This window comes from Mya arenaria, chromosome 2 (assembly GCF_026914265.1).
Source record: "Mya arenaria isolate MELC-2E11 chromosome 2, ASM2691426v1".
Classification (NCBI taxonomy): domain Eukaryota; kingdom Metazoa; phylum Mollusca; class Bivalvia; order Myida; family Myidae; genus Mya; species Mya arenaria.
In genome coordinates this window covers 7927586-7942872 of record NC_069123.1, presented here as the reverse complement: position 1 = coordinate 7942872, position 15287 = coordinate 7927586, and the positions used below count along the sequence as shown (strand labels likewise).

At 35.0% G+C, this 15287-nt stretch overlaps 1 protein-coding gene across 1 annotated transcript; it reads right to left on the bottom strand.

The window, feature by feature from the left end:
* Window positions 1-440: 440 nt before the first annotated feature.
* On the bottom strand, window positions 441-12474 carry LOC128225233 (sulfate transporter-like). The gene is made up of 2 exons (XM_052935327.1): window positions 12080-12474; window positions 441-3027 (listed from the first exon to the last, which is right to left on the bottom strand). The coding sequence occupies exons 1-2, from the start codon at window positions 12098-12100 to the stop codon at window positions 934-936; spliced, it is 2115 nt and encodes a 704-aa protein (XP_052791287.1). The 5' UTR covers window positions 12101-12474; the 3' UTR covers window positions 441-933.
* Between the last annotated feature and the right edge of the window lie 2813 nt (window positions 12475-15287).

The window sequence follows — 15287 nt, the reverse complement described above, 5'->3', positions numbered from 1 at the left end:
AAAGAGGTGTGTAAGTCTTTGGCATGAGTACTGCCGCAACTAAGGTGCAAGACAGTCGGACTGCGGATGCTATATATGATAATTTTATAGGCCTTAGTTTCGCTTGTTAAATTGACATACCTTTGTAAAAGAAAATCCAATCTAATTTCCTTTCAACGCGTATGAAGTTTAAATTGCTAGGATTACAAACGTTAACACAACAATATTTTACTACGTACTTCTGTTGTTCAATAGCATGTTCATGTCGATTGAATTAATATTACGCGTTATTCATCGGCAACCTGTTATAATTTTGCAGATGGGCTATTTGTTTTGTGGGTTTGTTTTTTATTACTAGTATTAGTATTTTAGAATACCTAGAAGGTACACACTTATAGTTTGCCTTTTTACAGTTTTAGTAGAGATGAGGATGTTATCACTTAAATTAAAAACAAACTGAATTAATATGTGTACATTTTTTATTTGACAAATGTCATCTCATCATATGTTAGTGTTTTTTTTACATAAAATTTAAAAACAAACTTTTGAGAGTTTTTCACGTATACATAAAAATGTTCAACACAAGCATTGGCTTTAAATTGAAAACACATGACATATGCTTCTTAAATGTTTAAGGTCATATTATTTACCACGAGCATTTTATATACAGTGTTAAATCAGTACATCATGCATTTTCAACAGATTCAGTTTATGAATACATATAATTATATCTATATATATGATATATACAATAGTTTACTTTGCGTTAGCAAATAACGAATATCGTTAAAGCAGTTGAATTGACGATCATAACAGACTGTGACAACATTGAAGTCAGAACATGATATATCCAATATTTTGCTGTTTTTTTTGCAATATTGCATCCTTTAAAGAACACGATCTATATCGTTGAACACTTGTCTAAAGGATGAATACAAAATTTATGTCAAAATATTATAATTGTGTATGCGTCCTGTTTGCCTCCAATGCGTCAAAAACGTCATAATAAACAGCAGATCTTGGAAATGTTTTAAAGAAGTCCCCAGCTTCTAGCGTTTCAGCAACCCCACTTTGTATACCAGCCAGGAAAACATCGATGCCAATATCTTTGTAGACTTTTGTCACCTGCTGCAAGACCCCCAAGCCTGCCATGTCAACGTATTCAACAGAGGATAGGTCAATCAAAACTGTCTCGATTTTGTCGCTTTTGATTCCAGCTGATGCTTCTAATTCAACAGTTGTGGTAGAACCATTTTCTGTATGAGCAGCCTCTCCATTAGATTCCACGACACTATCCTTAACGTCGACGGATTGATCTGTTGCTTTTGGGTTAACCTTTATTTTCCTGTTTGGGTTGGTGATGTGTTTGTAGATTTGAGATTTGATTCTCTCAGCAGTGGCGAAATACAAATTGGTAGGAACTTTGAAAATTCTCAAGTTCGAGCTTTGCTTGCATCCTCGCACATTTACTAGTATATCCTCATTCGATGCCCGTGTTACTATTTTACCGCTGGCACACTGATCTCGAAGAATAACAAGGAATATGGAAATCCCTACTCCAGCGATGATTCCATAATTCAGATCAACTAAGATGCTTACGGAATTTGTCACAACCCAGATAACAAAATCGTATTTGTTAATTTTCCAAATGCGTGGCAAGTTTCTGTACTGCAGCAGAAGATCCTTCATGGATATAATGATCATAGCTGCGAGTACCGATAAAGGAAGGGACACAAACAACTGTCCTATCACTAAAATTACAAGAAGTATGAACACAGATGTTGGTATGGCGTTTAGCGTGGTTCTGGCCCCGAGGGAACTTAGAATCATTGTCCTTGGTGGAGCAGTTGCGGAGGGGAAACTGTGAAAAAATCCTGACACGAAGTTACTTGCCCCGTAGGCAAAAAGTTCTTGGTTATCGTCAATAGGAATTCCATGTTTGTTGGCACACAACTTCGCCATGGAAATGCTCATTGCAAGTGACAGGATCGCCATAACAAAAGCGTCACTAGCAAAACTTCCAACATTCTGTAACCTTGGAAGACCTGGCGATGTAAAACCGGTCGGTATCTCACCGGCAACTTTTACGTCAAATACTTCTTTGAAGTTTGCAAAATGAGATATTATCGTTCCCAGTATTACTACGATAAGATCAATCGGGACAGGCATTTTCATTTTGTCTTTGAACCGTTCATTGATGCAAATTTTCACCAATAGCAAAGTTATCATACACAGAAGTGCAATAATAATCTCTGCAGCATTTGTCTGTGCAATTTTACTGAACAAGTCTATGTACATTCGAACTAGCTTGCCGGCGCCTGCGAAAGTTTGTACTTTAATCCCGAATACCTTTGGCACTTGGCTGGACGCAATATGTACGGCAGCGGCAGTTGTAAACCCTCCCACGAACGACACCGACAAGTATGTAGTGATGACACCAAGCTTGAGAAGACCCATACCCATTAGGATAAGCCCTACCACAAAACAGCAAGCCATCGAGGTTCCAATCTTAACCTCCATAATTTCGTCTTCGGTTGGCATGGATTCGTTAGCAGCCTGTCTAGCAGCAGTAAATGCATCCGCTTCCCGCTCAACCACTGTGGCGGTAAGAAGTGCCATTACGGCGTTTGTTCCATTGGAAATGTAAGGAGAAGTACCAAAAATCATGTAGACGACAACAGCAAAGAATGTGCTGTATAGGCCGTGGATCGGTCGCAAAGAAGCTAAAATACCAAAGCCCATCGCCATTGGCAGATGCAAGAAACTGACAGTCAAGCCTGCAAGGAAATCGCCAAGGATATATTCCTTCAACCTGTACTTTCTTGCAAAGTCAACCACCGGAAAGTAGGACAGAACGATTTTAAGAATATCTTCAGCGGTACAGGTGCATTTCTTCTTGATTGTCCGAGCGATACTGAACTCTGGGCGCTCTGGGGCGGGGTATGTACGGTCGTAGGCATCTTGGGTATAAACCTGCCGAGACAACTGCAGCTTTCCCTGACCAGAAAATGTCACCTTGTCACCGGCGGGTGTTTTCATGAGATGTTCCTAGAAATAGAGAAAACATGAAAAGTTGAGATGGCAGATTTCGCTTGTCAAGACCCTGTCGTACGATTTAAAAACCATTTATTATCGAATGAGATAGTAATGAATTTGGTGTATGATAGTGTAAGTAGCTATATCAACAACTCGAACGTCTCTAAGCTCCCGGCTGCTAAAGTCATTAATATTTTGAAGGATAACTGCTTGCTAGCACTATATTTACATATAATGTTTCATTTGAAACATGATCATTGATATTTGATAAAATTTTAATTAAATTGACGTATTAAGGGTGGTGTTTATTCCCAAACACAACGAGTAAATGTGGCCTCATTTCTCGCCGAATAAACGGTTTGGTTTTCAAAAATACAAAAAAAAAACAGGTAGGAGAGGTATGCTTTTTTTAAACAGAAATTTAAGGCTTTATGTAAGAGCATAATAGTCATCATAGGCGAATGATATTCAAGTAGTCTTCTGTTTTAGACTACACATTGAAACACACGCTTAAAGAATCATTATTATTCCTTTTTTACAACGGGTATATAAGACAGTAAGGTCTGCGCTGGTTTCGAAAGTAGGGTCGGTAAACCTGAATCAAAAGTATTTTTTTGGCTTTAGAGTTATCTATAATGAATTTCCCTACGAGAAAATGGATAACGGTATAGCAAGCCTGATCTAACAGGTAACCGAGGATTTTAAACAGTGTGAGAATTCGACTTACCCTTTCATAATCCATTCCCCTATAATGTGTTGTTTTTGTTTTTAAACCCTATATTTTCCATTCATTTAGCTACACGCAGACTTTTATCACTCTTGCAAGACTTAGTATTCCAGTATTCTCGTATCATAAAGTTGATAAAGCTTTAGCAAATCTCTGCTCAATGTATACATTTATATCTGTTATCGGCTCAGCACAGTTGAACACTAATTTATAGCCTCCAAGCTACTATATAGCAATGTATACAAATTTTGTACGCACTATAAAAGCGTAATGTTATCAACTTTAAAACAGTATGTCATTGTCTTTTATTGATGTTTTGCTATTAAAAATGTTAACTGGCCTCTGGTTTGCTGTTGCAAATTTAATTTAGTGCCCTTTAACATATGTTTCAAAATGCTAGAGGTTTAAATGCTTCAATACATGTATGAGCATACGCTTTTGGAACCTGGCTGTAATAACATGCATGTTAGGCCTCAAAATACTTCTGGTTCTGGTTACCTGGCCCTACCTAGAAAATAGGCGCCGACCCTACCGTTTTTACAGTTCATTATTAAGACACAAAATCAAAAGTGTATGTATGAGTGTGTGTATGTGTTTAATATGTAGTTTAAAAAGCTTTATACATGTACTAATAAATATTGATCTACTGATTACTTTAACGCCATTACCTAGTGATTGCATAACGTTCCTAAATAATGCCTAATTTTATTTTCATTAAACGGATGTTCCGGCGCGGGACATGATTAGGAAGGCCATCGATGCTATGATCGACTTTGGCAGGAAGGTACAATAAAGCCCCCTAAAAATACTTCTGATTCAGGTTACCCGACCCTACCTACGAGATAGGTGCCATTCACCAAAGATGACACTAACATTCTTAATTAAAGCCTTATAAAAATAAAAAAAACTACCTATCCCACCTGTTTTTGGACAAGATGTTACCCTAACCACACATTTGTATGCCCTATCTCTAGTTTCTAGTGTTATTAATACCTTAATAACTTACATTGCATAGTCGGTTTGATTTACGTTATGACAATATTGATAATAGTGTTACTATGCCAACTTACATGGTCGATTATCAATAACTGAGGTTAAAATCTTTTATCTAGAAAAGTATACATCAAATGATGACCATTGATATTATGCACATTTCCAATGCTTTAATTATCGCTTGAAGAAGCGGTGAACTGAACTTACGAGTTGTTTAACTGTCACTTGACGCTGCAACACCACTTGATATTTCTTGAAATGTTGCCAGCGTTCTTTATAAAACAAATCTTAAGAACAAATTTCGTAAGTACGATATCAATGGAATATGCTTTTAGTCTGTGCAAACCGCGTGCCACATTCTTTGTTATACCGGATTCGCCTTGAACCACTCGAATATCGCGTACCAGTATGTATTATCCATCCTTAGGTATTGAGACTTAGTGACAATGTGACAGTATTTGAAAATTGTGAAGATTGTTTAATTTAAACACTAGGACTGCACGGCTGGTTATCCGTACATAGCCGAAGTTATTAGCGAGGAAAGTGGGCCCTGTTTCAATAAAGTTCGTAAGGCTTAAGATCATAAGAGAGAAGTAACCTCGTTCTGGGCGTATACTACGTTAAAATAAAACTAACTATCGTATGGACATTTATTGCATAGATTTTGCCTGAAACTTTTCGTTTTTATGCCCGTTACTTGTGACTTATTATGCTTTAGTTATTTGACTTTAATCAAAACTAAAAAAACACATGATTTGCGAATAGATAAAAAATATATGCGATAATTTGGCATTCTTTTAACTGGTGAATTGGTGGCCACGAAACTATCATTGAAAAAATCATTTATATATGCTCAGTGTGTGTATACCACGTGATAAATTACGTCATATATGCCACGCCGGAAGGCAACATTTTGCTTAAAATGAAGACTTAAATCAAAGATAACTTTTCTTTAACTACACCATTTTAAATAAAACAAAGGAAATTCATGCTGCATAAAGAGCCCAGCCTTCTTTTTATAACCGAAGTTTGATAAGGTGATTAGTTTCATCAAACACTTCGACAAACCTTCATCCAAAACAACGTTTTGACAGTGCTCCGTCAGACGGACGTATTGTGAAAAAGTTTGTCGAAGTGTTTTAAGAAACTAAACTCTCAATCAAACTCCGAAAAAGCCGAAGGTGGGACCCGTAAGCGGCGTAGACTGTGCTTTGTTTCATTTAAAATGGTGAAGAAATAGTGAAGTTATCTTTTTTTAAAGTCTTCATTTAAAGCAAAATAATTCCTTCCGAAGTAGAATTAATGACGCAATTTATCACGTGGTATACACACACTGATGCTACTATTTATGTTATCAATACACAAATCATTAGCCTGTTTGTTATTTTGATTATATAAGTGAAGTAAGTTTAACATAATTGTGAATTAATTTATTTTTGCATCAGCCTCATCTTCCGTGTGTGTATACCACGTGATAAATTGCGCCTTAAATGATTCGTCGGAAATCAATATTTTGCATCGAATGTACGCTTAAAACAAAGAGAAATTTACTATTTATTCACTGTTTTAAATGAAACATAGCGCAGTCTACGCCGTTTGTTTTTTTACCAGAGTTTCATTGAAAGTTTAGTTTCTTAAAACACTTCGACAAACATTTTCACAAAACCGCCGCCTGATGAAGCACCGTTAAAACACTATTTCGGAAATAGGTTTGTCGAAGTTTTTAAGGAAACTAATCACCTAATCAATTCAGGTAATAAAACGAATGCGGGGCTCTTTAAGCGGCATAGACTGCAATTTGATTCATTTAAAATGTTGAAAAATAACCGAAAAGTTATCTTTGTTTTAAGTCTTCATACGAAGCAAAATGTTGCCTTCCGACGTAGAATTTATCACCTATATATCAGGTGGTATTCACATACTGTATATTGTACGCCTTTGAAGTCGTATAGGGTAAGACATCAAAACTATTAATTTCATGTGGCACGTGATCGAAATGTGTTACAATGAGATGGAGGGGGAGGGGCGGAGAGAGCGAGCTAGTGTGTAAGTGAGTATTTAAGTAAGTATTTTATTAACGTCGCACGTGTATTAAAGAGCTATCATATATGCTGTAAATATTAAGTGTAAGATATTGATAATAGCACACATTCCAAGTTGATAAAGCTTTAGCAAATCTCTGCTCAATGTATACATTTATATCTGTTATCGGCTCAGCACAGTTGAACACTAATTTATAGCCTCCAAGCTACTATATAGCAATGTATACAAATTTTGTACGCACTATAAAAGCGTAATGTTATCAACTTTAAAACAGTATGTCATTGTCTTTTATTGATGTTTTGCTATTAAAAATGTTAACTGGCCTCTGGTTTGCTGTTGCAAATTTAATTTAGTGCCCTTTAACATATGTTTCAAAATGCTAGAGGTTTAAATGCTTCAATACATGTATGAGCATACGCTTTTGGAACCTGGCTGTAATAACATGCATGTTAGGCCTCAAAATACTTCTGGTTCTGGTTACCTGGCCCTACCTAGAAAATAGGCGCCGACCCTACCGTTTTTACAGTTCATTATTAAGACACAAAATCAAAAGTGTATGTATGAGTGTGTGTATGTGTTTAATATGTAGTTTAAAAAGCTTTATACATGTACTAATAAATATTGATCTACTGATTACTTTAACGCCATTACCTAGTGATTGCATAACGTTCCTAAATAATGCCTAATTTTATTTTCATTAAACGGATGTTCCGGCGCGGGACATGATTAGGAAGGCCATCGATGCTATGATCGACTTTGGCAGGAAGGTACAATAAAGCCCCCTAAAAATACTTCTGATTCAGGTTACCCGACCCTACCTACGAGATAGGTGCCATTCACCAAAGATGACACTAACATTCTTAATTAAAGCCTTATAAAAATAAAAAAAACTACCTATCCCACCTGTTTTTGGACAAGATGTTACCCTAACCACACATTTGTATGCCCTATCTCTAGTTTCTAGTGTTATTAATACCTTAATAACTTACATTGCATAGTCGGTTTGATTTACGTTATGACAATATTGATAATAGTGTTACTATGCCAACTTACATGGTCGATTATCAATAACTGAGGTTAAAATCTTTTATCTAGAAAAGTATACATCAAATGATGACCATTGATATTATGCACATTTCCAATGCTTTAATTATCGCTTGAAGAAGCGGTGAACTGAACTTACGAGTTGTTTAACTGTCACTTGACGCTGCAACACCACTTGATATTTCTTGAAATGTTGCCAGCGTACTTTATAAAACAAATCTTAAGAACAAATTTCGTAAGTACGATATCAATGGAATATGCTTTTAGTCTGTGCAAACCGCGTGCCACATTCTTTGTTATACCGGATTCGCCTTGAACCACTCGAATATCGCGTACCAGTATGTATTATCCATCCTTAGGTATTGAGACTTAGTGACAATGTGACAGTATTTGAAAATTGTGAAGATTGTTTAATTTAAACACTAGGACTGCACGGCTGGTTATCCGTACATAGCCGAAGTTATTAGCGAGGAAAGTGGGCCCTGTTTCAATAAAGTTCGTAAGGCTTAAGATCATAAGAGAGAAGTAACCTCGTTCTGGGCGTATACTACGTTAAAATAAAACTAACTATCGTATGGACATTTATTGCATAGATTTTGCCTGAAACTTTTCGTTTTTATGCCCGTTACTTGTGACTTATTATGCTTTAGTTATTTGACTTTAATCAAAACTAAAAAAACACATGATTTGCGAATAGATAAAAAATATATGCGATAATTTGGCATTCTTTTAACTGGTGAATTGGTGGCCACGAAACTATCATTGAAAAAATCATTTATATATGCTCAGTGTGTGTATACCACGTGATAAATTACGTCATATATGCCACGCCGGAAGGCAACATTTTGCTTAAAATGAAGACTTAAATCAAAGATAACTTTTCTTTAACTACACCATTTTAAATAAAACAAAGGAAATTCATGCTGCATAAAGAGCCCAGCCTTCTTTTTATAACCGAAGTTTGATAAGGTGATTAGTTTCATCAAACACTTCGACAAACCTTCATCCAAAACAACGTTTTGACAGTGCTCCGTCAGACGGACGTATTGTGAAAAAGTTTGTCGAAGTGTTTTAAGAAACTAAACTCTCAATCAAACTCCGAAAAAGCCGAAGGTGGGACCCGTAAGCGGCGTAGACTGTGCTTTGTTTCATTTAAAATGGTGAAGAAATAGTGAAGTTATCTTTTTTTAAAGTCTTCATTTAAAGCAAAATAATTCCTTCCGAAGTAGAATTAATGACGCAATTTATCACGTGGTATACACACACTGATGCTACTATTTATGTTATCAATACACAAATCATTAGCCTGTTTGTTATTTTGATTATATAAGTGAAGTAAGTTTAACATAATTGTGAATTAATTTATTTTTGCATCAGCCTCATCTTCCGTGTGTGTATACCACGTGATAAATTGCGCCTTAAATGATTCGTCGGAAATCAATATTTTGCATCGAATGTACGCTTAAAACAAAGAGAAATTTACTATTTATTCACTGTTTTAAATGAAACATAGCGCAGTCTACGCCGTTTGTTTTTTTACCAGAGTTTCATTGAAAGTTTAGTTTCTTAAAACACTTCGACAAACATTTTCACAAAACCGCCGCCTGATGAAGCACCGTTAAAACACTATTTCGGAAATAGGTTTGTCGAAGTTTTTAAGGAAACTAATCACCGAATCAATTCAGGTAATAAAACGAATGCGGAGCTCTTTAAGCGGCATAGACTGCAATTTGATTCATTTAAAATGTTGAAAAATAACCGAAAAGTTATCTTTGTTTTAAGTCTTCATACGAAGCAAAATGTTGCCTTCCGACGTAGAATTTATCACCTATATATCAGGTGGTATTCACATACTGTATATTGTACGCCTTTGAAGTCGTATAGGGTAAGACATCAAAACTATTAATTTCATGTGGCACGTGATCGAAATGTGTTACAATGAGATGGAGGGGGAGGGGCGGAGAGAGCGAGCTAGTGTGTAAGTGAGTATTTAAGTAAGTATTTTATTAACGTCGCACGTGTATTAAAGAGCTATCATATATGCTGTAAATATTAAGTGTAAGATATTGATAATAGCACATTCCATGTGAGCCTACATTCTGACACCGTATTATAAATTATTATCCCAGCGAATATTGTATTTTCTAAAGGATGAAGACATTGTAACGCAGCATCATATAATTTAGTACAGGCATACCCGTGTTATTTCAATGTAAAACCATAAACAAGAAATTCGATCCTCGTTGTCTATTCATCTTTTATTCCTGTTCGTATATAAAACGTGTGTAATATAACTCTAATACAACTGCCATGGCGACCTCTAATAAAGTTCATTTTATGGGCATGTCTCGTAACTTATGCTATATGTCCTAAATGGAGACCAATAGGTACTTTAAGTTTGGTGTACAAATGGCACTGAGTTAACTATGGAAATATGAAAAGTCCCAAAGAAGGAAAACTTATAAAGATCTGTTTCGTAAATATCAATTATCAATAATTAAGAGAGCAGTTGCTATATAGTATAAACAATGCATATAAACTTGCTCATGTTTTTGGCCAACAAAAATGGTTTTCCCGGTAATTCACATGAAAACACTTATTTTAGCATTATATTACTCTTTGATATCGAAATATCAGAAAAGCACAATAATAGTATAAAAAAGTATTTTAGTATTAGTGGGATGCGAACCCACGACAGTAACGTCAAGAAAAAAACGACGCCTTCACCACTAGGCCAACAGAACGTATACAAAAGTGATGGATATTTTGCCTTTTAAAAAAAATGATACAATCACGTGATAATGTCACTCAACCAATAACGCAACACCAAAGCCTTACGCACGCTAACACCCTTAATAATTTGCCACTCTTTATTTCGGCATACATAAACAAAGTGTATTTTGCAATAACATGGGCGAGTCTCTTTAAGAGATAAGTCCTATGTTATTTTTACGATATGGGGTTTGATTTTTCAGATATAAGGGTTGTAGGTAGATTACAATTTGATTGGTCAGCGGCTTTGAGGAGCTATGAACGTAATGTTTAATAGATAAAGGCACTTTCACGAAAGACTCGTTTATGGTTCCTTCTTTTGTGACTGATATCCATTTAGAGCGGAGGTTGAACCAGGCGCACCCCGACCTCCCTAAAATTCTTCATATCAATATGGCAAAGAAATTGCACATTAATTGCAAGATAATACTCCATAAAATTATCAAAATGTTTGGAGCATATATTTTAACGTTACTGGGGAGCAGGGGAACGCTCTAAATTGCTTAACACCTCCCCGTTATTACAAATTCTGAACCCGTCTCTGATATTAAAATATTAACGTATGGAATTAGCTTCAATTAAACACAGTGTAAGTTGTACATAACTTCTTATCGGCCTTTAGCAATTTTTGGCAATCCATGTAATTCAGAACATGCATATCAAGAGATGACCATCAGATCTTATACCTATGTAAGATCGTGCACTTAAGTCAGATTGCAATGACACTCAGATCGGCAATTCATTTTTTTAAATTTTAATGCGTTATCATGTTTTTTACTCATTTGACTTAAGCGATAAAAAAGCATATGATTAAGTAACAGATTAAAATAGCCTTTATAAATGGTGATTTTGAATTAATAGCTACATGGGCACAAATTCCCTGTTCAAAAAGCGTCAAATATCGCTATTATTGTTTAAACTGTGCCTAAATTAGATGCATTTTTTTGTCATGTAAGTCAAATGTATCGAGTTAAACACGATAATGCTTTAAAATGAAATAGAAAATAATAATAATTTGCATCAACATATCTTGTGCATCTTTTGCATCTTAAATAAATATCCTGGCTACCAATTAAGTATGTATTGAATATGTTTTAAAACAAAAAATTTAACATAACATGACGTTTAAGATGTTTTCATGGAAAGTCCATGTTCGAAGATATTTTTTTCATATTATTGACACAAACATTTTCCATTTAGTGCATGATTTCATGCAGTTAGTTCTGACATTTTTTTTAAAACAAAATACTTTTTAATTGAACTCTAATAACAAACAAGATAAGGCAAAAACAATATCTTTGCTATTATACTATCACCAGACACAAATTATTTACTACCTTTCTTTTCACCGTTGATACTAAATCGCACATTGTATACAATTTACACTATTATTGTATATTAATTGTTGCACTTATTACTATTTCAACAATTTATTAAGTTAATTGTTGCAAACAATTTCTTGAAAAAATCACAAGAAAGAATTACCATTTCTGTAAGCCTTTCCATCTAAGTATGTCCTCTACTCTGCACCGATGCTGTGAGACTGAAGATGTAAACTAATCCTTTTTGTAGATACACTGCCTCATTTTTGGTGATAACCAATACCAATTAGTTGCCTTCATTTTATCACTCCGATTGGAGAATGGAGGATGAGTATGTTAATAGTTGTCTTCGACCATCTTTTTAAGCGGAACAGATCAAAACTTAAACTTCAAGTTCCTATAGAGGAGAAGCATGATGTGTTTATGACATGGACTGTTCGAGCTGCTCGCTTTATTTAGATCACACGTGGTGAAAAACTTACAGAAGGATGTATATGCCTTTGTCAAACACTAACAGATAAACTTACACTTATATTTATTATTACATTTAATCACAGAAAAGAACGCTCTCTTCATTGCGTCGCTTTTTATGTTTTAATTTGCTGAGTCGCTAATATCGTAAGTCAATGATCTTAATGTAAAGTTAAATGTACGACCGAAGGAAAATGTCAAGGATAAACCATTTACCAATTACTTATCGCTGAAAATAATCATAGCACTCATTGTGTCAAGATGTTTTGTCAAGTTATTGAAGTGGATCAAAATCCTAGTGTGAATCGGATGCATATTGCTTCATCAGAAATGAGAGGAAATGTAGTTTGAAATCAAATTTTAAGTGTGTTTCTGGGAGAGAGCCCATAAAAAGGAAAACAATTTCAGTTTAGATCAATAAACTGGTTTGATAAGAACTAGGTCGTGCTGGAAAAAAAACGGGGGAGTATATAAATAATTCAGCCAGTGACAATGGGCGCTGACAGATTCCGATGATGGCAATGGGCGCTGGCAGACTCTTATATAAGTGGGTTAAAGGTTTTTCAAGGGCGTAGTGTAAGGCGAACTTTCATCTGGACATTTTAATAATGGAGCAATTTATGATTTTCGATGATGTCATCCTCATATGAGGGAAACCTGTACCTAAATTATCTGTGTTGTACTTGATTGTCACCTATCCAAAAGAATATAAGTGTCCTCCATGGCCGAGACTGTAAGATAGGTTTATCACAAACCAAGCGCATGGTGTTTTGCGGAAACGAGGTTTACCGAGCTTACAGGAGCGACCATGACAAATGCTTTTTTCACCGACCACAGTTAAACGAAATATAGAAAAAAGAATATTTTGATTTATTTTATACATGCGAGTACATTTTTATCTTTTCCTTTTGGCGAGAAAAGGATTTCCAGCATTGGCAAATATTTGAATCTACTTAGGCCAAATAAAAAAGAGGTCTGTTTCAGGTTAACCGAACGACCCTATTTTTTCCCGCCGACCCTAACCTATTTTTCCCTGAAAAAAATGTGATTTGGGTACGAAAAGCATTTGTTACGAAATGTATGTACTTAAAGTTGACAATATTAGAGTTGGATTTCTGAATGTATTTACCGTACTTCACCTTAGAGTTCGGACACCTAAAATAATTAATTTTTCGCTCTCCGAATTCATAGAAAATAACCATTTTTACATTTTATCTACCTGCCTTTTTTCTTCATGTCTGCATTTTACCACTTATTAATTTATCCGTAGTTATCAATGGTTATTGCGCCTATAAGTGTAACTCCTTCATCAAGTTAATTAAAATCCCATTCAACACCATTTTATACATGCATTGAAATGAATTAACACCTTTTATCGGCTTCAGATCAAACAGTCACATTGTGTGACGTCACATAACTCTCAGTTATACCCACGAGGATCTCATGGAGAGCATGGATATTGCTATGCAGGATTAATGTGTCTGGGTGGTGTTTTTTATTGTAACTTAGGTATTGCATTTCTAACTTTAATTCATCACATTAAATAGTTACCTGTATCATTGAATGTGTTGACTTTTATTTTTCTATTGATGTTTCAATGAGTATTACTGTACGAGTATTGCTTCATAAAGTCTATATTAAAAGTGTCGTACAAGTTTCAAAGTTTATTGGCGGATCGTTTTACAAAAATATCATGTCTGTGTTTTCTTAATCTCTTGATTGCCCTTGTTGTTTCTTTAATCCTCCATTAAATATATCACACATTCTTTTCAACAGGCAATAAATCGTTTAGGATGGGTAGTAACTAACTAACTTATCACAGTGATGTATACGGTTAGGTAATCTAGCCAGGCATTGTAACGATAAAGATCAATAATTTTTTGTCTGTGAGACTTAGTTACTGTAAGTTACAATCGATGTCCTTTGGGTGTCCGATATTTAGGTACCTAAAATAAATTATTTTTGAAAATAATAATGGATGTCCGGATTTTTAGATTGTCCGAACTCAAAGGTGAATTACAGGTAGTTCGTGCTTGTGTGGCAGGTATATTTCAATCCTTGAACTATATTTTCTTGTCAGATACAAATGTGTCAGATACTGACTTTCGGATTGATATGTCAGACATTAGTGTGCAATTTTGGCAATAAAACCTGCATGTTACTTGTTCTTCAAACCTGAACCCCCAGGTCCTCTTGACAGCATTGAGGTTTCCTTGGCTGATGGCTTATATGGTAAATTTGCTGTCCCACTCTTCATGTAATTATGTTACAGGGAGGTTAGCATTCTACAGAGGGTGATTGAAAGCAAAAGGGTGCATAAAGAAAGGTAAAACCGTTCCTGGAAAGTCTTAAATAATAGCAGAGTGGTGTACCATAACTTAGTTGAAATCCAACCATCATTGTCAAAGTATTTAACCAGACAAATAAAGAATGTTTCCTTTGAAGCATGGAACATGTTTAAAAACTACTGATAAACCTAAAAATTGATGACTTTTATTTTTGTTACTTTCTGAGTCAACAGTTACTGAAATCAATATATAAAAAAAATATAAAACAAATAAAAAAATATTCCGAACTACCTACCCTATTTTTTTTGGCAGCGTTACCTGAAACGCACCTATTTTTTATTTGGCCTTATCTGGGATGGGAGACAATAAAATCCGAATATTAGACTGGTTTCGACATAGAAAAAAAAATGAATTAAAAATAATTAGAGAACGCGTGGCATGTACTGTATTAAGTTTACGGAACATTGACATTCGATACTTATTTTATTTAAATTTGGTAACAAAAAGTAGCGTGAGATTATGTTAACATGCATTTTTATCCATAAAAGGCAGCTAATTATGTTAACATACATCATTCTTAAACGAAAACTACAAAAGGTTGCGTCTAAATTA

Bases quoted from the DNA above. Each gene is read 5' to 3' on its own strand.
- LOC128225233 (XM_052935327.1), bottom strand. From the start codon at position 12,100: ATGGAAAGGCTTACAGAAATG. The intron at 3,028-12,079 runs GTAATTCTTTCT...CTCTATTTCTAG, and splicing joins TGGAAAGGCTTACAGAAATG to GAACATCTCATGAAAACACC.